Source organism: Pelecanus crispus, chromosome 2, assembly GCF_030463565.1.
Source record: "Pelecanus crispus isolate bPelCri1 chromosome 2, bPelCri1.pri, whole genome shotgun sequence".
Taxonomy (NCBI): Eukaryota; Metazoa; Chordata; class Aves; order Pelecaniformes; family Pelecanidae; genus Pelecanus; species Pelecanus crispus.
Genome location: NC_134644.1, coordinates 175477255 through 175500352, shown reverse-complemented (window position 1 = coordinate 175500352; position 23098 = coordinate 175477255). Strand labels below are relative to the sequence as shown.

The 23098-nt window shown below is 61.6% G+C and overlaps 1 protein-coding gene across 2 annotated transcripts in view; it reads left to right on the top strand.

The window, feature by feature from the left end:
• MROH1 (maestro heat like repeat family member 1) overlaps positions 1-22617 on the top strand; it is a 67002-nt gene extending 44385 nt beyond the window's left edge. For both annotated transcript variants that reach the window (XM_075728149.1, XM_075728148.1), the window contains 10 exons: positions 374-570; positions 9716-9853; positions 11467-11581; positions 13705-13851; positions 16187-16375; positions 17584-17736; positions 17857-17991; positions 19070-19172; positions 20663-20728; positions 22532-22617. In XM_075728149.1, coding sequence (XP_075584264.1) covers positions 374-570; positions 9716-9853; positions 11467-11581; positions 13705-13851; positions 16187-16375; positions 17584-17736; positions 17857-17991; positions 19070-19172; positions 20663-20728; positions 22532-22617 — 1329 coding nt within the window. The remainder of the gene's footprint in view (positions 1-373; positions 571-9715; positions 9854-11466; positions 11582-13704; positions 13852-16186; positions 16376-17583; positions 17737-17856; positions 17992-19069; positions 19173-20662; positions 20729-22531) is intronic.
• The last annotated feature ends 481 nt before the right edge of the window (positions 22618-23098 follow it).

Sequence of the window (23098 nt, the reverse complement as noted above, 5' to 3'; positions counted from 1 at the left end):
CAAATTGGCCGGAATAGGGCTCTGCGAAGGGCTCTGTGCGCGCATTGTCTTCCCGACCGTAAAACCTGAGCTCTTGGATCTGCTCCCCTTCCCCAGGTACAGACTTCAAACCTCCCCCAGCTGGAAACACCCAGCTCTCCCGAGGAGCGGGGCTTTCCACAGCAGCTGTAGCTCCATCGGAGCTGCGTGTGGGATACGGAGAGGTTACGCTGGGGGTAGATGCCAATGCTTTGTTAGCCTTGATGCTGCAGGAAGGAGGGAAAAAAAAAAAAACCTTCTCGCTGCCTCGCTGGGTTATTTACTAACAGATATCAGCGTGGTGCAGGAGATCCCCTCCTAATCCTCTTCTCCCGCGCGTTCGCTCTCTCTCCAGGCCACATGTGCTTTGTATGAGATCATGTCTGCTCCGGAGTCTGGGGCAGCGGTGCTGGGACTCTACCCGCCGTTGTTTGTGACTCTCCTGCTGCGCGTCAGCTGCACCGTGGGTGTTCAGCTACCAAAGAACCTGCAGAGCAGGGAGAGGAGGAGCAGCAGCCACGGCCCGGCGCCCCGGAGCCTTCATCCCTGCAGGTACGGCAGAGCCGGGGTGCTGGGCAGCCGGCGCAGAAAGAACGCGTCTACCTGCCATGTGGAACTCATTTTTGTTTGTACAAACACAACAGCGCGTGCTGCGTCTGCAAGCGGAGGGCTGGCTAATAACACCTGGGCCGGCTAATAACACCTGGGCCGTAACGCCTTAGGTATGACGGCCTGACCTCTGGTGCCGCTGGCGGTTTTGGGGGCGGTTTTTGGTGTGTTTCCTTCTGCAGAACACAATCTCTAAATTGGGAAGCATTAAATCAGCCGCCTCTGCAGCCGCAGTGAGAGATGTGCTTTTCCGAGCTCGGGCAGCAACGGTGCCAGAGCCCTGCCGGATTGGGTTACTGCTGCAGCCTCCCAACAAAGCCCCGCTGGCTTTCGGGAGCGGGTCTCGGCAGGGCCCCCCGGGGCTTGCTGGGTACGCCGGGGGCGGAGGAGCATTTCTTGGGGAGGGAGGATGGCTCCGCTTCCATGAAGGATGAGGAGGGGAAGCTGGAAAGAGGAAACTTTTTGGCTTCGTCGTGTCGATGGCTGCAGCACGTCTCGGTCACGCTGAATTGCTGCCCGTCGAGCGAACAGAGCCGGGCCACGATGCAGTCTTCTCTCACGTAGAGGTGGCAGTGCCGAGCCACCGCATCTGCCTTGTCCTCCTTCGGTGCTTTCAGCCCGTGGTGGCCCTCACTGCTGAGGAGGAGACCCGAGGGTCTGGGGGGGAGGGCTCGAGCCCCACACAACCATTCTCCAGCTGCTGTTCCCCCCACCTGGTTGCGGCAAGCTGCCCGGCCCCTGCTTCTGCGGACGCTTCTGGCTTGTTCTGCGCCTGCTTGTTGGGGCTCCTCTGGCAGAGGGCTTGGAAATTAGTGGTGTTGCCTGTCACCAGCCTTTAACGACCTCTCCCGTTACAACCTCCCAGCCTGCGCGTGCATCTGCGGTGCTGAGGATCTCCGTGACAGTGGGAGTTCCCTTCGTGTGCAGAGAGCCGCTGCTGGCAGCTTCGCCTTCCCCTGGCTTCTGCCCGCAGCATCCCAACTTACAATCATCATAGAATCATTGAATCATGGAATCGTTGAGGTTGGACAAGACCTTTAAGATCACCCAGTCCAACCAGTAACCCAACACTACCAAGTCCACCACTAAACCAGTTCAGGGGAGAGTAGCAATTTCATGTGTCCTGGCTTGGTGGCTGGATTATTTATAATGAAAGTAAAAACTAGGAATCACTAAGGTTGGAAAGGATCTCTGAGATCATCAGCCCAACCATCAACCCAACACCCCCATGCCCACTAAACCATGTCCCCCAGTGCCACCTCTGCCCATTTTTTTGAACACAAACACACGTATGTGTAAGTAAAGAGGTTTCATAGAATCATCGAATCGTTGGGGTTGGAGAAGACCTTGAAGGTCATCCAGTCCAACCATTGACCCAACACTACCAAGTCCACACTAAACCAATTAAGGGGAGAGTAGCAATTTCATGTTTTCTGGCTTGGTGGCTGGATTATTTTTTAATGAAAGTAAAACCAGGGATCACTAAGGTTGGAAAGGATCTCTAAGGATCTCTAAACACTTCCAGGGCTGGGGACTGCCCCACCTCTCTGGGCAGCCTGTTCCAGTGCTTCACCACCCTCAGTGTAAAACATTTCTTCCTTATACCCAGTCTAAATCTATTCTGCTGTAGTTTAAATCCATCACCCCTTGTCCTGTCACCACAGGCCTTGCTAAAAGCTTGCCCCCCCCTTCCTGCAGCCCCTCTCAGCACTGCCAGGCCGCACTCAGGCCTCCCCGCAGCCCCCTCCTCTCCAGGCTGAGCACCCCCAGCCCCCCCAGCCTGGCCCCGCAGCAGAGGGGCTCCGGCCCTCGGGGCATTTCTGTGGCCTCCCCTGGCCCTGCTCCAGCAGCTCCGTGTCCTTGTGCTGAGGGCCCCGAGCTGGGCGCAGGGCTGCAGGGGGGTCTGCCCAGAGCGGGGCAGAGGGGCAGAATCCCCTCCCTCGCCCCGCTGCCCACACTGTGGGGATGCAGCCCAGGACGGGGTTGGCTTTCTGGGCTGCCAGCGCACTTGAGCAAAACCGTAACAGTTTGGCTACCTCCCACCAAATCCGTACCCAACATTAATGCTCTGTTGTCAAAGGTTGGTAGGTGGCCCTCACAGGGTAGCAGAAATACGCTCGTCCCCTTCGGGCTTGGCTCACGGTGGAAGGGATGGGGCCTCGCAGGACCCTCGCAGTACAACCGGGCTGGGGTATCGGCTGGCCAGGGCCGTGCTCCTCCCCGGCACGTAGCATCGCCGCATCTTCTGGTCCTAGCAAGCGCCTTCAAATAGCTGCATCGAGTGGTGATGCCACTCGATAAACTAAAGGAGGGGAGATTTAGACTGGATGTAAGGAAGAAAATTTTTACACTGAGGGTGGTGAAGCACTGGAAGGGGTTGCCCAGCGAGGCGGTGGAGGCCCCATCCCTGGGAACATCCCAGGCCAGGCTGGACGGGGCTCGGAGCACCCTGGGCTGGTTAAAGCTGTCCCTGGCACTGCAGGGGCTGGGCTGGGTGGGCTCTGAAGGGCCCTGCCCACCCAAACCACTCCATGATTCTATGATCGCGCTGTGTTGGTGCGAAGCGCTGCTTCTCCAGCTGTTGCCCGTGCCCTGCGCGGCTCCGTCCGGCGCTCCCGCGGGAGCCTGCCTGTGCTGAGCAGCACTGAGGTGTTGCTCTTCTCTCCCGCGCCGCTGGGCTACCGTGGGGATCTGTAGCAGAAAGGACCACGGCTTGTCTCTTCAGCCTCCATGTGTGGTGTGGCTGTGAATAGGATGCAATCATAGAATCAGAGAATCATTTTGGTTGGAAAAGACCTTGAAGATCATCCAGTCCAACCATTAACCTAACATTACCAAGTCCACACTAAACCAATGAAGGGGAGAGTAGCAATTTCATGTTTTCTGGCTTGGTGGCTGGATTATTTTTTAATGAAAGTAAAACCAGGAATCACTAAGATTGGAAAGGATCTCTAAGATCATCAGCCCAACCATCAACCCAACACCCCCATGCCCACTAAACCATGTCCCCAAGTGCCACCTCTGCCCGTTTTTTGAACGCTTCCAGGGCTGGGGACTCCCCCACCTCTCTGGGCAGCCTGTTCCAATGCTTGACCACCCTTTCCATGAAGAAATTTCTCCCAATATCCAACCTAAACCTCCCCTGGCGCACCTTGAGCCCATCTCCTCTCGTCCCATCACTAACTACTTGGGAGAAGAGACCAATACCCACCCTGCTCCCGCACGCAGCGACTCTCCCTGCCCGCGGACCCTCATGGAGCTGCTCCGGGGCTGGGCTGGGTGCCGATGCGCATCAGCCACCCCGGCTGTCCACGCTGCCTGCGCTGGATTTAGTGTCTGAAACAGCGCTGGTGCCCCTCGGCCTCCAGCCCCGCTTCTGGTGCCTTCTCTTCCGTGGTGTTGCGACCGCGGGCGCCCTTGACCTGCAGCGAACGGTCTGGCTGATGAGCGGGTGCCTGCGTTTGCTTTAAAGCACTTTAAGTTTATGGGGATCATCGAATCGTTGAGGTTGGAAAAGCCCTTTAAGATCGTCCAGTCCAACCATTAACCTACGCTACCAAGTCCACCGCTAAACCAATTCAGGGGAGAGCAGCAATTTCACGTGTCCTGGCTTGGGGATGTTGGGGTTCAAGCCGCATCTGAGGCAGCAATGGCAGGAGGTGCTGCCGGCTTGCCGGGCGATCGGAGAGCAGGGAGCCCTTCTCTGGAGCTGCTTCTCCAGCCGTCTGCTTGCTCCCTCCACCAGCTCAGTGCCCAAAGGTTCTCCTGAAGCTTGGGTCAGCCCGTGGGGAGGAAGCTCTGCCCTGATTTTCAGTTTTATTCTCTTGTGGGTTTCCAGACTTGGGTTTTTTGCGGGCTATTATTAGTCTTAGGGGGGGAAAAAAAAAAAAAAAGCTTGGAGGAACCCACAAAGACAGCAGACAAAGTGGCAGTGAGCTAAAAGGGGTCTAGCATCACTCGACGGTTCGCTCGTCAAATCCCAATGGTGAAGAAAAGCCGTTTCCTTACCCCGAGTGGGGCGACTGGGAACGGCGGCGCTGGGCACACGGAGCGATACGCGCCGGCTGCCGCCGTACCGTGGTGGGCCCTGTCGTCATCTCAGAAAGCTGCTGCTCACGCAGAGGGTGACTTCTCCAGCAGGGAGATGTAATGAGTGGAAACAGGTTGTTATGCTGCATGGCAGGGCTGCTATCTGATTAGTGTTTTATTTAGACCACATGTTAGAATAAAACTAAACAAACCCAATGCGCTGGAGGAGCGGGATGGTTCACGCCGAGCGTGGGTTTCCCCGCGGCCATTCTGGCGCTGGCGGCGTCACTGCCTGAGCTTGGGGCGTTTGCCCCGTCCCCTCGGGGCGTTTTGCACGGCAGCAGCCGCGGGTCGGGGTGGCTTTATGCAGATTCCCCCAAAGGGAGCGGACGCTCGCGCTGCCTTTGTGGCTTTGGGCTCGTGCAGCCAGAACTGTCTGTTCTCGTCATGCTCTTCCCCCTTAACGACTCCTGGAAGAGAGGCACGAGCAGATCCCGGCCAGACCCCGGACCATAACACGGGGAGTACTGAAGGAAACTCGAAGCAACTGGTTGCTTCCCAGGGAAGGAGACGCAGGAGCCAGAAATGACTGCTCTTCCTCCAAAAGCGTCTGGCCTCCAAACAGTGTTGGGGACACAAACCAGAACCCGCTGAACTATTTTGCCGGGACCGCCGCTCCATCCGCGGAGCGGGGCTGGGTGAGCCCGCGTGCCCCCCGAGGCTCCTGTCTGGGTGCTCCCGTGGCAGCAACGCAGCTGCTGATCCCGAGAGCGAACCTTCGGGGTGCGAGAGTCCCTGGATCCTTGTGGCCGGCAAAGCCGATGTGCCGGCCAGAAGATGGGTAGGAGCCAGCAGCTCTTTGACACCCGCATCCCGGATTTGGGATGGCGGAGCCCCCCCGCCCCTCTCTGGCAGCCCCCGGGGAGCAGCTCTGCCCGAGGCTGGCTCCCTCCTGGGCTTTGCTGGGTGAAGCTGGGCAGGATTGTACCGGAGGGGGTTTTTTTGCTGGTCTGAGCCCGTGGCTTGTATTGCCAGGTCTAGTCCAAAGGCGGGTGTGCCGGTGATGCTCCGCTTCGCTCCCTTGGGACCACAGTCGGTGGCTCACACGCGGCACCTGCGTCCTCAAGAAGGGAAAAAGGCTCCTTCGTTGCCGCTCCCCAGACGTGGCCGGCACGCGTGCGCCGCGTTGGGTTCCTCAGCACCGCTTCTCAAATCTCCGCTTCATCGTGCAGGTGTCGGTACAGAGCAGCCATGTCCTGGCTGTGCATCGCAGCTGCGAGCCCCCGGTGACGTTGCCCGCTTTTGGGGAGCGGGGAGAGGGGCTGCGTCACGCCGGCTCCTGCCAGAAATCTCCAGGGATTGACCGGAGGGGCAGGGAACGGCAACGTGGTTCTGCTCCGAGCCCCGTTTCTGCTCCTGCCGCGCGTGGGTGCGGGCAGGTAGCCGGAGCTGCGCGTCCACGAAGTCACCGCTGATTGATGGAGGGGGAACAGTCTTTGTCCAACGCGCGGAAAAAACGCGGGGATGTGAAATTCCAGCCTCGTCCCAGGAGCTGGTTACAATATCAAAGTAATTTCCTGTACGCGTTTTGAATTCTAAGTCTTCATGATATTTAAATGCCAAAGAGAGATGGTAAAGGTGAATATGATAGCTTGGCAGGAAAGGGAGGTTGGAAGACACGGGCTTTTGTTGGAAAGGAAGGAAGTGTCTATAGGACACTGTGGAAAAAGCAAACCTTGTGAATGAACAGCTTTAACCATCTGTCTTTGCAGGAGCAGCCTCTGGTTGTGCGGGGGCTAACCCGCCGCGCTCGCTCCGGGCTTTTTAGCTTTCGGGAAGGAGCAGGAGAGGCTGGAGCTGCAGGCTGAGAGCCGAAACCTCGGGGAGCTTCGAGCGGAACGGGAATCCCGCAGCCGGCGCGCGGGGGCTTTGTGGGGAAGGGTCCCTCCTGAGGAGCCACCCGCGAGCACCGGGCCGGTGCCGGGACGTTGCCTGTCAGACCTTGCCCACAACCGAGGAGCTGGTGGGAAGCTCCTCGGCCTTCACTGGCCTCTCTTGCCTGTAAGCATCTGCCAGGAGGCTTTTTCGTTGCTGTTTTCTTATGCTGCAAGAAAATAAATCCCACTGCAGCTTTCTTGGACTAAATTACAGGTTCAGCTGCGTGCAGGCTTTCAGTTTGGAGGCTTACGGAGTTTTTTTTGCTCTGCAGAAATGTTAGCGGTCTAGGGATGCTGCGGGGGGGGGGGGGGGTCGTTGATCGCAGCAACCTCGGTTTAGATTGGATATTGGGAGAAATTTCTTCACGGAAAGGGTGGTCAAGCATTGGAAGAGGCTGCCCAGAGAGGTGGGGGAGTCCCCAGCCCTGGAGGGGTTCAAAAAACGGGCAGAGGTGGCACTGGGGGACATGGTTCAGTCTGGTCTACCCTTGACTGGTTTAGTGTGGACTTGGTAGTGTAGGTTAATGGTTGGACTGGGTGATCTTCAAGGTCTTTTCCAGCCTAAACGATTCGATGATTCTATGAAAGCTGGAGTGGGATTCAAGTTAGGCTTTGGGGGTGGGGGGCTCCCTGCCAGCGAGGGTGAGAACCCCCGGAATGGGCTGAGAGGACTGGAGACGAACCGGATAAACACGCCGGGATTAGGTCAGCCTTGTTTTGGGGCAGGGAGACTTGGCTCAATCTTCTGGGGCTGGACAGACCAAGAGCTGGTAAATGCCCGGTGCCGTGGCGGTGCGCGGTGATGATTTCTGCCCTACGGGGAGCGAGAGCACGGCGATGGGCGCGCCGTAGGCAGAGGTGCGGCCGTGTATCTGCCGGGCGCCGGGGCTGGAGCCCCTGCAGAGCTCTGCTGCGTTGCACCAGGCTGCAGGGCCGTGCTCGGCCCCGGCCGAGGCTGGAGGCGGATGCTCGGCTGCCGGGGAGCTGAGCTGCGCGCTGCTGGGCTGGCAGAGCTGGCAGGCGTCTGGGTCTCCTGCTCCGAGCGGGCGGGAGTACGTGAAGCGGACGCTGTACCTCCCCGCCGAACCGACTGCTGTAAGGAAAAAGGAGCCTGGGTTTTTATGCCAGGCTGCAGGAAGGGATATTCGAGGGCAGGGACTTTGCTCTTGTGGAAGGACCTCGCTAAACAGAGACTCTCTTGCGTGTCACTTAGTAATTTCAGCTACAGCTGACGGAAAGGAAGCACTGCAGCCGGCTCGGGGGAGCCGCACGCGCTGCAGCGGCTCAGGCTGTCTCTGAAAAGTGGTTGAAAAACTCCAAAGACCTGTGTGGCCGGACTCCAGAACAGTAAAACCAGGACTATTACGTATACCGGCAGATTGGCGTGGACAGATGGTGCAAGAGTGCTTCTGCCTAAGGTTTTCGTTAATTAGTAATTAAATTCTTGTTGTCCTTGATGCAGGGATGCTTAAAGCACGCTGAAAGACTCTCTGCCAGTCTGGGCTTTTCACAAGAGCTGAGCAAGCTAGCTCAGCAAGCGTTCGTGGTCATGCTTTTCTGTTTGCCGTCACTAACGGAGCCAGCCCGATGGCTGGGTGGGTTTTGCCGGGCAGATTTGAGGCTTCTGCACCGTCTGCCCCACGGGTCCAGATCTGTGCTGCCTGACCGGCCGCTGTGTGCCCCGTGCGTGGGACCAGCAGCTTCTGCTTGGGCGATGCAGCCGAGAGCTCTTGCTTTGCACGCTAGACGTGGCTGTGCCAAGCAAAAAAGCAAACCTGCGTTCTGCTTAGAATCATCGAGTGGTTGAGGTTGGAAAAGACCTTGAAGATCACCCAGTCCAACCATTGACCTAACGCTACCAAGTCCACCGCTAAACCGAGTAAGGGGAGAGTCATAATTTCATGTTTCCTTGGTGGCTGGATTATTTTTTAATGAAAGTAAAAACCAGGAATCATTAAGGTTGGAAAGGATCTCTAAGATCATCAGCCCAACCATCACCCCAACACCCCCATGCCCACTAAACCATGTCCCCAAGTGCCACCTCTGCCCGTTTTTTGAACCCCTCCAGGGCTGGGGACTCCCCCACCTCTCTGGGCAGCCTGGTCCAGCGCTTGACTACTTGTCTCTGTTTCTGCTCCTTGTGCTTTTGCTGTGGGCAGGTGCTCAGCTTTGGCCCTTAAGGATGCTCTGCTTGTGTGAGTGAGTCCCCCGGGCACTCGTCCCTGGAGGAACCCCAGCCCCGGCTCCTGATAAAACACGGACAAGTTGCAGTACAAAACTGCCGAAAGCCTCAGGTCTGGCACGGCAGGGTGTGTTTTCTGTGCGTACGGTGGGTCGGTGTTTATTTTCCGCCGTTAGTCGCAGCTTTGGAGGTGCGAGAGGCGTGGTTGGATGCCCTTCGTTAAGGCAAGCCGGGCTCTCTGGGGCTCCTGCAGCTGCTGGAGGACGTGGCTGCGGCGAAGCCCCGCGGGTGCCCCCACCCTGCAGCCTCCTGGGGCTGCCGGGGGGGTGACGGTCCCTCCGAGCACCGGGCCCTTGTCATTGCAGCTTGGTCCATCCCTACGAGAAGCCAAAATAGCAGGAACCCAGGTCACGAGCTGAAAGACCTTTGTGCCGAGACGCTCTTACTAAATTATGTTTTCTTTGTGTGTGTGGTGACTGCGTTCCTCCTGCTTGTATTGAAGGCTAAGATTTATCCATCGCTAATATTTGTTTTGTTTTGACAGGATAATGTATGTTTCCCATATGTTGCTCTGTGCTTGCAGCAAAATAATCCCTACCTATAAAATATTAATGCAAAAAAAACCCCTCCTTAAAGTAGTTCTGGACTTCTTTACTTTTCAGTCTATTGTCTTGGATCACTTTAACGGCAAACGTCACGGTGTAAATGGAAGTAGCAGTGAGTTATGGGCTCGTCTCACTCCAGCTAAAGCCCTCGCATAACTCATCCCGTCCTCAAGCACCCGAACGCCTCCCGCGTCTCCCAGCGCTCCCTCGTCTGCCGCCCTGCGACCTGCCAGACGGGCAGGGCTGCGGGCAGGGCAGGCAGCCTGCCCTAACCCTAACCCTAACCCTAACCCTAACCCTAACCCTAACCCTAACCGCCGCGCTTCTCTCCCCAGCTGTGCCGTGGAAACGCTGAAGGTCATGCTGGTCCGGGGGGGTAGCGAGGAGGTCGCCAGGGCCGTGGGCAGCGCCGGCGGCTGGGAGCTGATGGCGAGTCCGGAGAGGCACCACGACGGGATCGCCGTGCTCGCCAGGTAAGATGCTGGTGCCGCGCACCGGTTCTCCGGTATCTCCTTGAGCTTCGGTGCAAGAGCTGCGCCGCGGCTGCTGGGCGTGGGACAGCACCCCGTAGCGAGCGGGGAGGGAGCGCGCTGTGTCGCGGGGAGCTGCAGCGCGTCAAAGCCCATGGAGGGTCGCGCCGGCTTCCCGCAGCATCACCGAGGGACCGGTGGCGGTGGGGCTCTGCCATGCTGCCCACCGGCTCTGTCCCCAGCTCGCTGGAAGCAGCCCGGGTGGGGAGCCCAAGGGGGACGAGCTGCGTTCCTGGGAGCGCGGTGGGGCTGGACGCAGCTGGGGGCTGCCGTCGGCCCCGCTGCGGTGTGCCCGCTGTGCCGCGCCTCCCCGCCGTGCCGCTCTCACTGGGGCTGTGCAGCAGCTCTGCAGGCACATCAGCCAAACCTTTGCTGCTATCAGCTGCTTCGCTGCGCTCCTGTCAGGGCTCAGGCTCGCTGTTCCCGTCTAACCAGGGTGTAGAATCATCGGATCGTTGAGGTTGGAAAAGACCTTTAAGATCATCCAGTCCAACCATTGACCCAACACTACCAAGTCCACCACTAAACCAGTTCAGGGGAGAGCAGCAACCCCACGCCTCCTGGCTTGGTGGCTGGATCATTTATAACGGACACCAAAAGGTCTTGGATGGAATTTTTTTTTTCCTTTTGCTGCCGCTGAAATGTCCTCGCAGCTCATCGGGTATTGCGGCAGCATCCAGTCCCCGTAGGCAGCTGGCTGGCAGCTGCCTGTCCTTCCCGCGGCGGCTGCGCAACCTCGTGCCAACGGCAGCGAGTTTGGCGTGAGGCCGCGAGGCCGAGGGACGGCCGCAGCCCGCGGTCCGGTTCGGCGGAGCCTGGTTCAGCTGGGGACTTCACTGTCCCTCCACCCAGTGCCATTAATAGCTCTTGGACGGCTGCAGAGGAGACGAGCGGTTTGGGATTTTCCAGTATTTGCAAAAATGCTTTATTGAACCTCCCAAACACTTGAGAGCGTCTCATCCAAAACAAAAACCGTCCCTCCTGGCCAAGGTCCGCCGGAGCAGGCTCCTGCCCGGGTGCCCTGCACGCACCAGGCGTGGACTCGGTCCTGCCCTGCGCTTCGTCCCCAGGTGAGTGGGTGGCAGGAGGGGACAACGCCAGGCCAGGGCCACCGGCTTTTCTCTCCTGGATGTCAACATGCTGGTTCTGCACAGCAGCAGGACGCCGAGGCGCGGAAGACGGGCAGCGCAGGCGGCTCCCGTGCGCTGGCAAGCGCGGGCAGCTCGTGCGCGTGGAGCGACGGGAGCCGCCTGCGCTGCCCGCTCGGCTGCCATGGCCCCGCTGCCGCTCGCGGTGCTCAGAGCACCCTGGGCTGCGGCTGCCCGTCCCGCGGCACGGGGGGAGGTGGCACGCGGCAGAGGCACGCCGTGGCGGCCCGCTGACGCCCCACGGCGCGGGGGCTCTGTGTCAGCACCTCGCTGCGCTTGGTGGCTCGCAGACCCCGGGGCAGAGGGGCTCGCCAGCTTCCTCGAAGCCCCCCGCCGGGGTCCGGGGGCCGTCTGTAGCCCTTGGCGTGGGCAGCCGGCGCGGGTGACGCGTGCCGCTTCTGTTCGCAGCGCGATGGCGCGACACGCCGGCCCCCGGCTCCCCCTGATCGTGAAGAACCTCATCCCAACGCTGAGCAGCGTCTTCGACAGCCAGAGGATCACCACCACCGCCTTCTTCGCCGAGGTGAGCCGGGGGGTGTCGCGGGGAGGAGCGGCAGCGCGGCCGAGCCACCGCCGCAGGCTGGCTCCTGGCTGTCCGTTCGTCTTTCCCTGCCCGGCTGGAGAGCAGCCGGGATGGGGGTTAGGCTGCAGCAGGGCTCTGCCTGTCCTCCGCGGCTTCCCGACCCTCTGGTAGAGGGGATGGCAGCGAAGCGCTTGCAGGAGTCCAACTCTGAACACATCACCGCCATGAGCCAGCAAACCGTAACTCCGTCCTTACGTACCACCCCGAGGAATGAAGTGACTCAAGTCCTTTCCCCTCGCCGGCAGCGCAGCCAGCAGACTGTAACACTATCTCCCCGTACATACCACCTTAAAGCCCTGGGCCACTCGAGGAGTTTTTGTTACATAAAGGAGCACCTTATGCCAACAATGCAGAACTATATCCCCCCTTATAAACCACCTTTTAAATTCTCAGCTGCTTAAGCAGCCTGGGATTAAGGCACTGTTTTTATTTTCTGTTTGGCTGGGGGAGCTGCCGGCCCGGCTCTTGGAGCCTGTCCCAGAATCTGCTTTAGTTTTGGAGTGTGGTTGGCTCTCTGCATCCTTAAAGGGTTTAAAATAGCAGCTTTGCCTCACCGTGGAGCTGGAGGGGAAGGAAGCAAATGCCTGTGTCTCCCTCTCTCAAAACTGATGAGGTGAGAGCTCAGTCCCTTTTCTCTCGGCCGTGCCAGTGACGGAGATGACAGAGGGGAAGCGAGGAGGGGAACGGCCACTGGGCTGGAGCAGCAGGAAGACGGGCAGCGCGGGGCCGGTGTGCGGCGGCCTCTGCTTCCCCGGCCTCCGCAGAATCCCCGGGACGGCGGCAGAGGCGCAGCCGCTGCCCCAGGATGGCTGTCACCGCCTCGTCCCAGCGGGACGGCGGGGGCTCCGTGCCAGCCCCTGGGACCCAGGGGCAGCTCTGGGGTGCTGTCGGTGCCCGCATGCGGCTACCGGCAGCCCCTCGCTGCCCAGGGGTGTCCGGCCCAAGCTCTGTGCCTGCACCGTGGTTGCTGGCATGCGGATCGGGCTCCGGGGTGCTGGCTCTCGTATGGCGGGGTCCCTCTCAGCCCTGGGGCCCCTGGCCTCTCTGCAGCGTTGGTAGGCGACAGTGGGTGCACGTGGGGAGCCCCCCGCCGCGGCTGGAGCCTGCTGACCCCCCTGCCCCGGGGCCCGGCAGCGGCAGAGAGCCGGGCTCTGCCGGAGAGGAGCTCAGCCCCAGCGCAGCCGCGCTGGTGGTTGTTAACCCAGAAGTGCCCCATCGGCGCTGGGCTCCTGCCGACCCCGCCGCTGCCAGCGGTTAAACCTCCTTTCCGTAAAGCGGAGCCTGATCCGTGCAGGATGAGCCGGGCTCCACCGGGGAGGGCCAGCAGCGCTCCTTGGAGCTCGTCCCGCTTCCGTACGTGGCTCTCCCCACGACCCGGGGGCTCGGTTAGGAGGGTCAATGGGAGAGCAGCCCTGCCGTCTCCCTCCAGCCAGGTCTCCTTGAGTCTCTGCCTGGCCGGCTCCTCCCAGCGCTGCTCTGAGCGCTCCGGCAACGAGGAGCCGCTCACCAAAAGCTCCGCTTCTGCTGCTGGGGATGATCCCAGGGGTTCTGGGGAAGACGGTGGCTCCGGGTGGCCCTGCACCGCTCTGCTCTGCAGCCCGGGGGATGCACTTTGCCCCCCCCCATCCCTGTAAACGATTTCTTCGTAGCCCGCCTCATCTCACCTGGCAGGCGATCGCAGGGGCGAGGATTTAGTTTTTGGAGGATTTAGTTTTTGTGTAGGTTTCAGTGGGTTTCTCCCGGCTGTCGGTGCTCGTGCGGGCTTCCCACTTCTTCCCAACTTGGGCTCCTCGGTTTTCTCGATTTACGTGTTACAGCTTATTGCAGGTTCCCCAAATCCCAGTGCCTGCCTCGGCGTGCAGGGAGCTGAGGGCTCCCCTCGCCCTGTCTCGGGATGGTGTGGATATGGAGTGAGGGTCTGAGGGGAGCCGGGGGGCAAATGGAGTCTGCTGGGGCTCTTTCCCCGGTGTAAAGAAATAAGAGCACCTGAAACACAGCCACCGTCTCCCTCGTGGTTCGCGGGGCCCCTGTCCTGTCGGCGCTGAGGCTCTCTTCTGCTTTAGCTCCTCAATAGTAACGTGGTGAATGACCTGATCCTGCTGGAGACCATGATGGATAACATGACGGGAAGGCAGAAGGACGCCTGCATGCTGGTGCGGATGCTGGCTCTCCGGGGCCTGGGCAACATCGCCTCCGGCTCGCCGGAGAAGGTGAGAGTGAACTCCGCGCTGCTCGGCCTGAGAGTCCTGGCCGGGTGGGCAAAGGGAGCGCGTAGGCAGCGGGAGATGCTGCTTGTCAAAGACGGGGTGGGTCTTTAGACGGGACAGTCGGCCACCTCCTCGCCCTGGTGACGGCACCTCCAAAACCGAGGTTGGTTGGCAGCTGTCCGGTACCTCACCGCCGCTGCAGGCAGGCACCGCGGCACTGCTCTGGTTCAGACTTCTTTAGGAGGCTCCTCTGTAACAGCCTGGCTTTGGAGGAGAGCCTGGCATCCCTGGGGGAGGCTGGCTGGCCCGAACGTGCCAGGTCACCTGCGGGGCTGCCCGCGCAGGCAGCAGCATCGCGCCTGTGCAAGACCTGGGAGCCCAGCGCTCTTTCCTGCTGCTCCCACTGGTGTTGCCAGCTGACAAATGGATCCTTAAAAGCAAAGGATCCTTAAAAGCAGAAGGGTCTGGAGCACAAGTGCTGGGAGCGGCGGCTGAGGGAGCTGGGGGTGTTCAGCCTGGAGAAGAGGAGGCTGAGGGGAGACCTGATCGCTCTGCAGCTCCTGGCAGGAGGGGGCAGGGAGGGGGGTCGGGCTCTGCTCCCAAGGAACAGCGATGGGACGAGAGGAGATGGGCTCAAGCTGCGCCAGGGGAGGTTTAGATTGGATATTGGGAGAAATTTCTTCATGGAAAGAGTGGCCAAGCATTGGAACAGGCTGCCCAGAGAGGTGGGGGAGTCCCCAGCCCTGGAGGGGTTCAAAAAACGGGCAGAGGTGGCACTGGGGGACATGGTTTAGTGGGCATGGGGGTGTTGGGGTGATGGTTGGGCTGATGATCTTAGAGATCCTTTCCAACCTTAGTGATTCCTGGTTTTACTTTCATTAAAAGAACTAACCCAGCCACCAAGCCAGGAAACATGAAATTAATTATTATTCTGCCCTGAATTGGTTTAGTGTGGACTTGGTAGTGTTGGGTTACTGGTTGGACTGGATGATCTTCAAGGTCTTTCCCAATCTCAACCATTCGATGAGTCTATTCTATGAAGGCGGTCCCCTGGCCGACGATGGGGTTCAGGCAGGCAGGAGTCGGTATCCCCACTCCCCGAAGCGCTGCGGTCGGAGCAGTTTGTGCTGGAGCCTCGTCCGTGGAGCGGCACGCGGGGAGGGCAGGCACAGGGCGCTCTGCGCTCGCAGCTCTTCACCCTGAGGATGCGCAGGGGCGGTTGGTCCCCGCCGCACTCCAGATGCACCTTGCAGCCGGGAAGCGGCAGCTTATAACCCCTTTCCTGCCCGGGAGAGGAGCCGCCGCCGCAGACCCCGCAGGCGTGGGAGCATCGGGCTGCCTGGGGCTGCCGGCCTGACCCCGCAGCTCTCCGTACCTGACGGCTGATCGGCAGCGACGCGGGGGCTTGGCAGGCGCCCCGCTCCTCTGCTTGCCCGTGCCAAACCCCGGGAAGGGGTCACGGGCGGGCCAGCCCCACGAAAGACAATACACTACCGTGATCTGCTGCTAAAATATAAGTAGCTACTAAAAATACCATTCTGCTGGCGTAGCCCGGTCGGAGCCGCTGCTCTAACAGCATCCGGCACTCTGGGCTGCGCAAGCCGGAGCGCTGCCTCGGGGAAGCAAGAAACCAGCAGCGCTGACAGCGCGGCCCGGCGAGGATGAGGAGGGCGGCGACGAGCCCGTGCAATCAGGGCGATGGCGGAGACGAGCTGTTGCCGGCTCCTCCGCTCACCCCAGCCCGAGCGCAGTGAGCGCAGCTGGGTTTCCAGCCCATCAGGAGAGCTGCTCCCCGGACTGCGCTGTGGATGCTCCCGTCCCTGATCTGCTAGCGCAACCCGGAGCGACGGCAGCCGCTGGCGAGGCTGGGCAGGCATGGGTCTGGGTGGGCTCCTACCGTCCCGCGTGGCTCAGGGACAGCAGTCCGTCTGTCCGTCCTTGCCCCTTCCCAGCTGGGCTTTGCAAGCCACGCCAGGTAGCGCGGCGTAGTTTGCAGAGCTGAGCGCTCGGAATTAAGTGATGGCAGACTTAACGTGGCTTACGCAAACTTAATTTCCCCCTTTGCTGTGTATACACGAGCTCTAATTACTCAGTGAATTACTGCGTTGATGGTTCCAGCGGGAGGGGAACCGGTGACTGCGGTAAGCAGTTACCGTGTGCGATGACTGGCCTGTGCCGAAGACGCTTTGCCCACGGCGGTCGTAATTTCAGTCTCCTTCCAGCTCTTTCTGGCTGGAAGCGCGGCGTGGGGCAGGAGCCTGCTGCAGGGCACCCAGGGGACGCGTCCCTGCCAGGCTCACCCCACGGGGAACCATTTGTCTCCCCGCTTCCCTTGCAGGTGAGGAAGCACGGAGCCAAGCTCCTGGCATCCATGGTCAACGGCATGGATGACAAAGACGACCCCCACAACCTGGTTGCGCTCGAGGCCATGTCCAGTCTCTCCAAGCTCCTGGATCACGTGGAGGAGAGAGACATCCAGTCCATGCTCCTCCACATCGCCATCAGGATCCGGCCCTTCTTTGACAGCGTAAGGCAGCACCCTGCGCCAGCGAGGCCGAGCGCGTGTCTGAAACGGCTCATCTGCCGAGCCGCAGCCTGCTTAACGCAGGGGATGCGTGTGGGAAGAGCAGGAATCCGCTTGGATGCGGCGGGGCACGTCCCTGGGTGCAGGCAGCGCCGCGGAGCCGGGGGAAGGAGGTCGGGGCGCCGCGTCCCCGGCTGGGAGCTCAGCGCAGGCTGCATAAGAACACGGCGTGGCCGGGAAGCAGAGGTGCCCCTTGCGTTCTCTGCTTGCACCGCGATTCCTCCTGGGCAGCAGGAAGCTCTGGGCGCGGGGCCGAGCCAGAGCTGCGTGACGTGGGTGCCCTGGGGTAGGAGCAAGGGCAGGGCGAGGCCAGGGGGAGCGGGGAAATCCCCCGTGGGTGTCTGTCCCGGCGGGGTTTTTGCTGCCTTTAGCATTCTCTGTTCACCCCCAAAACCCCTCCAGCATCACCGCGGGGAAGCTTGACGCTTTAACGCTTCTCCTGCTCAGCTTGCAGCCCGTCCCTGGGCCTGAGCCTTGTCCTCTGCTCCTGCACTGAGCTGCTGCCGTCCTGCCGGGAGCATCCCGCCTTGGCCAGGTCCTTGCTGCGCCCCGTGCTCCGGCTTTGTGGGTGTCACCGTCGCTGCTGCTCCCTCTGCCCTGAGCAGAACTGCAGCCGGGAGTTCCCCGGCTCCCTCCCCAGCTGCATGCGACTGCTCTGCCCCTTCGAACGGCTGGAGCTGGCTGCAGCGTGGAGACCCCCGTCCCCAAGCTCGGTCCCCAGCACCTCCCGGGTGCTCCGGACCAGCGGGAGCAAACAGGGATGATGGTGGCTGAAATATGGGGTGAAGAGGTGGGGGGGGCTGTGTTTTTGTGGAGTCATTAGGTGGGAGCGAGTGAATTTACACCCCCAGCAGAGCCTGTCCTCAGCCCATGGCTGGTTTTGTTATTTCCTGGTGAAGAATCGTCTAAGATGGTTTTCAAAACCGAAAAAAAAGCTGACGTCCTGCAGCTGAGGACCAGGGCAGCCTGGGAAGGAGGTGCTGAGGGTTCGGGACAGACGGCAGTGTTTCTCTTGCTGCTCCCATGCCCTCCAACCTGCGATGCGAGGCGGTGGGCTGTGGGAGCAGCGCTGCCTGGTGCGTCCCCCAAGGCGGGAGATGCCCGGTGCGGGTCGGTTCCCGCTGAGCCCTGCTCGTCCCCTCTGCCCGCAGGAGCAGCCAGACCTCCGCCGGTCGTCCATCGTGCTCTTCGGCAACCTGACCAAGTTCAGCGAAGGCAACTGCGAAGTCTTCTTCGAGCAGATCCTCAACGGGCTGGTGACACTGCTGCTGCACCTCCAGGACCCAAAGCCGGAGGTTGTCAAAGTGAGTGCCCCGCTGCCCGTGCTGGCCGGCAGGAACGGGGGTCCTCTGCCTCGGCGTGGGGATCCTGCGAGGTGCTGAGCTCCGGAGCGCACGCTGCAGCCTCCCCTCTCTGTGCCGCAGGCCTGCAAGTTTGCTCTGCGCATGTGCGGCCCCAACATGGGCTGCGAGGGGCTCTGCGACATGTTCCTCAACCACCTGCGGGAGGACAGGAGCTTGCACTACGGGGAGTTCATGAACAACGTCTGCAAACACCTGGTGAGTGGCTGCCAGAGCGGTGGCACCGGTGCCGGCACTGCCCGCGGGGCTCGGTGCAGCCCGGCGGGGCTCGGGCGGGGGCTGTTGGTCCATAAGTGTCAAGTGTCAAGGGCAAGTGCCGGGTCCTGCACTTGGGTCACAACAACCCCATGCAGCGCTCCAGGCTTGGGGAAGAGTGGCTGGAAGCTGCCTGGCCGAAAAGGACCTGGGGGTGTTGGTCGGCAGCGGCTGAACATGAGCCAGCAGCGTGCCCAGGTGGCCAAGGTGGCCAGCAGCATCCTGGCTTGTGTCAGGGGTAGTGTGGCCAGCAGGAGCAGGGCAGGGATCGTCCCCCCGTGCTCGGCGCTGGGGAGGCCGCACCTGGAATGCTGTGTCCAGTTTTGGGCCCCTCGCTCCAAGAAGGACCCGGAGGGGCTGGAGCGTGTCCAGGGAAGGGCAGCGGAGCTGGGGCAGGGTCTGGAGCACAGGGCTGGGAGCAGCGGCTGAGGGAGCTGGGGGTGTTCAGCCTGGAGAAGAGGAGGCTGAGGGGAGACCTGATCGCTCTGCAGCTCCTGGCAGGAGGGGGCAGGGAGGGGGGTCGGGCTCTGCTCCCAAGGAACAGCGATGGGACGAGAGGAGATGGGCTCAAGCTGCGCCAGGGGAGGTTTAGGTTGGATATTGGGAGAAATTTCTTCACGGAAAGAGTGGTCAAGCATTGGAGCAGGCTGCCCAGAGAGGTGGGGGAGTCCCCAGCCCTGGAGGGGTTCAAAAAACGGGCAGAGGTGGCACTTGGGGACATGGTTCAGTCTGGTCTACCCTTGACTGGTTTAGTGTGGACTTGGTAGTGTAGGTTAATGGTTGGACTGGATGATCTTAAAGGGCTTTTCCAACCTCAACGATTCAATGATTCTATGATTCTATAAGGTCCTCTGGGTCCTGTCCCTGCGTCCGCATGGGACAGTTCCCCGCCGGCCCAGGTGCGTTCCTGGCCTGACCTCAGCCTCCCTAGGAGCTGCGGGCTTCCAGGAGATGGTGCCAGTGCTGCAGGCAGCCGGCCTCGTGTTCTGCGTGACTTCCGCGGCCGCTGTTTCTCTCCTAGATGCAGAGCTACCCCGAGATGCTGAACCGCCTGATCTTAACCAACCTGTTCTACTTCAAGAGCAACTGGGTGGACATCCGAGCAGCTGCGCCCATGTTCATCGGTAAGGCTGCTGGGGTCCTGCTCCCAGGCCGCTCCTCGGGCTTCGCGTGGGTGTCCTCTCCCTGCGTACCTGTCCCTGTTGTCCTGGGAATGCTTTCCGTCCCCGCTCTGCTGGGAGAGCACCGTGGGCGAGCAGGGCTGCTGGAAACGGCCAGGTCATCTGGTGCCTCCGTGTCCTGCGGAGCACCGACCTGCGCCTCGCTGTAGAATCAGAATCGTTTAGGTTGGAAAAGACCTTTAAGATAGAATCATGGAATCATGGAATGGTTTGGGTGGGAAGGGCCCTTCAGAGCCCACCCAGCCCAGCCCCTGCAGTGCCAGGGACAGCTTTAACCAGCCCAGGGTGCTCAGAGCCCCGTCCAGCCTGGCCTGGGATGTTCCCAGGGATGGGGCCTCCACCGCCTCGCTGGGCAACCCCTTCCAGTGCCTCACCACCCTCAGCGTAAAAAATTTCTTCCTTACATCCAGTCTAAATCTATTCTTCTTGAGTTTAAATCCATCACCCCTTGTCCTGTCACCACAGGCCTTGCTAAAGCTCGCCCCCCCCCTTCCTGCAGCCCCTCTCAGCACTGCCAGGCCGCACTCAGGCCTCCCCGCAGCCCCCTCCTCTCCAGGCTGAGCACCCCCAGCCCCCCCAGCCTGGCCCCGCAGCAGAGGGGCTCCGGCCCTCGGGGCATTTCTGTGGCCCCCCCTGGCCCCGCTCCAGCAGGTCACCCAGTCCAACCTGTGCCCAGGCACACGTGCAATGTCCCCAGGTGGTCCCAGCACCCCAGGAACTTTTCTCCAGCCACTTGCCACTAGCGCTGGCTGGATGCGCGGTCTCTGCCGTGACCAGCTGAGGTGGACGGCACGCAGCCAGGTCATGCCATGGTTTGGGTGCCCACCCGCCCCGGGCAATGCCTGTACAGACCTGGGTTTGCAGCAGCAGTGGGCTGCCTGTGGGCTGCAGACGATGCCCGTAACGGGGCCTGGGCCAGCTCGGTCCATCGCTTTAAAGGTCTCCAGGCTCAGGGTGCAGCGTGCGGGTGAGGTTACGGGGAGCTGCACAGCGCACCCGCAAGAGCTGCCTGAGCCCCGTACCCCCAGCTCAGAGCATTTCCGCAGTTCCTCCTTTCTGAGGAGGCTGGCTAGCGCCCAGCCTCGCTTTTACCCCTTGAAGATTGCACGTGGGGAGAGGTTTTGCTGCTTTCGGCGCAGACCTCGGCCGTGCTGCGCTCGGATGCGCGCAGCGATGCTTTAGGACAAGTTACCGGAGCTGCAGGAGGCAGGAACGCTGGCAGGTGACTCCTTAGGGCGCACGGTAGAGCGAGCTGGGCGTACAACACCGACGGTCGTCCTCACCTGAGCGGTTGTTGCGGGGTTTCCGTTGAGACTCCGCACAACGCGCTGATGCAGGGACGAGTGACCCGGTGCCCGGCGGCGTGCCGCCGTTACCCGTCTCCTCGGATGCGGGGCTCCAGACCGAGCCTTGACTCTGAAATTCTTCCTCAGGCTTCCTCGTGCTGCACGTGGACGAAGACCACTGTCAGCAAGTGGACCTGGACCAACTCATTTCGGGTGAGTACCTGCTGCCGCCCGCGGCTTTCACTGTTGGGGAGCGGGGACTCGCCTCTGCCCGCTGGTGCCGGAGCTCAGCCCCGCGAGATGGGGCTCCCCAGCTTCTGGCACTGCTGTGCCTGAGGCTCCTGCTCGGCTTGGGACGCCGGGGCATGGGCAGCACCCGAGGCCGCCTCCCGCGGGCCCCCGGGGCCCGGCAGCGCAGGGGCTTTAAGCCATCGCAGAGGGACGAGGCTGCGATGGGATCCCGCTCCCTCCCGGATGCGCCGAGGTGGTGAGATGAGCATTGCTCCCAGGCAGCAACCTGGCTGCGTCCCTGGGTTTGCTGGGGGACACGGGCAACGTCCCCGACCTCGTGCTCAGCCCGCGAAGCCGGAGCTGTGGCCAGGGCGAGCCCGGCGCCTGCGGGCAGCGCGCACGGGGGGCACCTGGGCTGCAAAGCCGAGGTGCTGCGAGGGGCCGGGCGGTCGGCGTGGGGATGCCGAGATGGCGTTTGCCTTGCACCCCGCCAGCGTCCCGGGGCCGAGGTTGCAGCTCACCCGGGAGCGGGGTGCTGCTGGTGGGTGCCGAGCGAACCCTGAGCCCCGCATGCGAGCACGGCCCCACCGCCGGCAGCTCGCGGGGCATTTGCAGTGGCTTAGCGTAAGCAGGAGGGGACTTGCAGCGTTTGTTTGTGACGTGTTAACCGTTAAAAGGCAGAGTTAAGGCTCGTTATGAAGGGCTAATAAAAAGTCGACTTGAAGCTGGTGGCATTTTGGAGCTGAGTTAAGTAATTTTCCTGGATTTCAGGGATTTTTTCCCTGTCACTAGTGACCTCATAGTATATAGTAATGCATGGAAACTTTTGGATTGTTCCAAGGGAGCTTAAAAAACACTAAAAAAGGAAAAACTATCTTTCCGTTGGCTCCCCGAGCCCTTCCAGAAGAAAGAGGCCTGTCTGTTTGAAACAAGTGAAAGATAATCTGCCTGCGTGTGAGTAATCGCTGGAGCGAGCAGGCCTGGATTGGGTTGCGCGAGCTTCCCGTGTTGAGTAGCTCGGCCGCGTGGGGTTCGGGGGGGGCTTCGGCGTCGCAGCCCCCGCCCCGGGGCACCCCCACGGCTGGGCCCGGCGGGGCACGAGGATGCTGCGAGCGGGCACGTAAATCAGGGGAGCCGCGGGAGCCCGGGGCGGGGGGATCGGGAAGGAGGCGAGGGCTCTCCTGCGCCGGGTAAACAAGCTACTGGAAAAATATTATTATACTTTTACTGCTAGGAAAAACTACCTGGAGTGTTTTCTTACTACCGGGAGCTGTTCCAGGCATTAGGAAATCGTGCTGATAGGGGAGGCTTGGCCCGGCGAGCGTCTGCCCGGCCCCGCGGGCCCCTGAGGGCTCAGCTCCCGGCTCCGCTCCCCTCCCCGGCCCCGGACCCCCACGCCGGGGCCCTTCCCCTCCCCAGGGGGGTGCAGGAGGAGCCCCGCCAGCTTGAGCCCCCTGCGCCCCAGGGAGCCCTCCCGGTCCCACCGCCCTGGGGCGCGGGGCCAGCAGCCTCCGCAGCAGCATCCTGCTGCCGTGGCGTCGGTCCCCTGGGCTGCGGAGCTGGGGGCTCTTGGGGGGCTGAAGAGGATTTAGGGTGCCTGTCCCCCACCCCGGGGTGCGTGACGGGGCTGGAGCAGCGGCGGGGGTCTGGCAGAGGGGCCCAGCGTCCCTGGGACTGGAGCGGAGTTTCTTCTTCCTCGCGCGATGGAGCAAAGCCAGGACGCGGCCAGGGCCAGGGGCGGGTGGGCCGTGGCCCCTGGCAACGTCTGTGCTCTGCTCCTTCCAGCTCTGAACCTGCTCCTGAAGGACCCCGTCCCCGCTGTCCGCGTGAAGGTGGCAGAGACGCTGGGCCGCCTCGTCAGGATCCTGTGAGCCCCGGGCCACTCCGGCTCCGCCGCAGCAATAGTTGGGGCGGCTCCTCGCCCACGAGCCCCACGGCCTGGGGCCACCACGGGCACTGCCACGTCTTCCTGCATCGAGCACCCGCCTGGGGCCCGGCTCACCTGCCTCCGCAGCAGCCCCATAGTCTTCCTCCGCTCTTGCCAGCCCCGCTCCAGGACCGGCTCGGCCTGGCCGTGGCACTGCAGCGGCCGGAGGACACGGTGGACACATGGCTCCTCTCTGCCGGCTGCTGCGCAGCATCCTGGTTGACTTTCGGGATGAGGGTCCTGGGCAGGGGACCTCGGTGGCAGCGTGGGGTGGGAAGGGGCTGCAGCCGGCCTGGAGCCGCGGGCGGGCAGCGTCCCTGGGCTCCCCGCGCAGCTCCCACTCGGCCGGGAGCAGGACGGAGCCTGAGCCCCCCCCCCGGCTGCCTTCAGCCCCTCGTCCCACCCCGCTGCTCCCCGATGCTGAA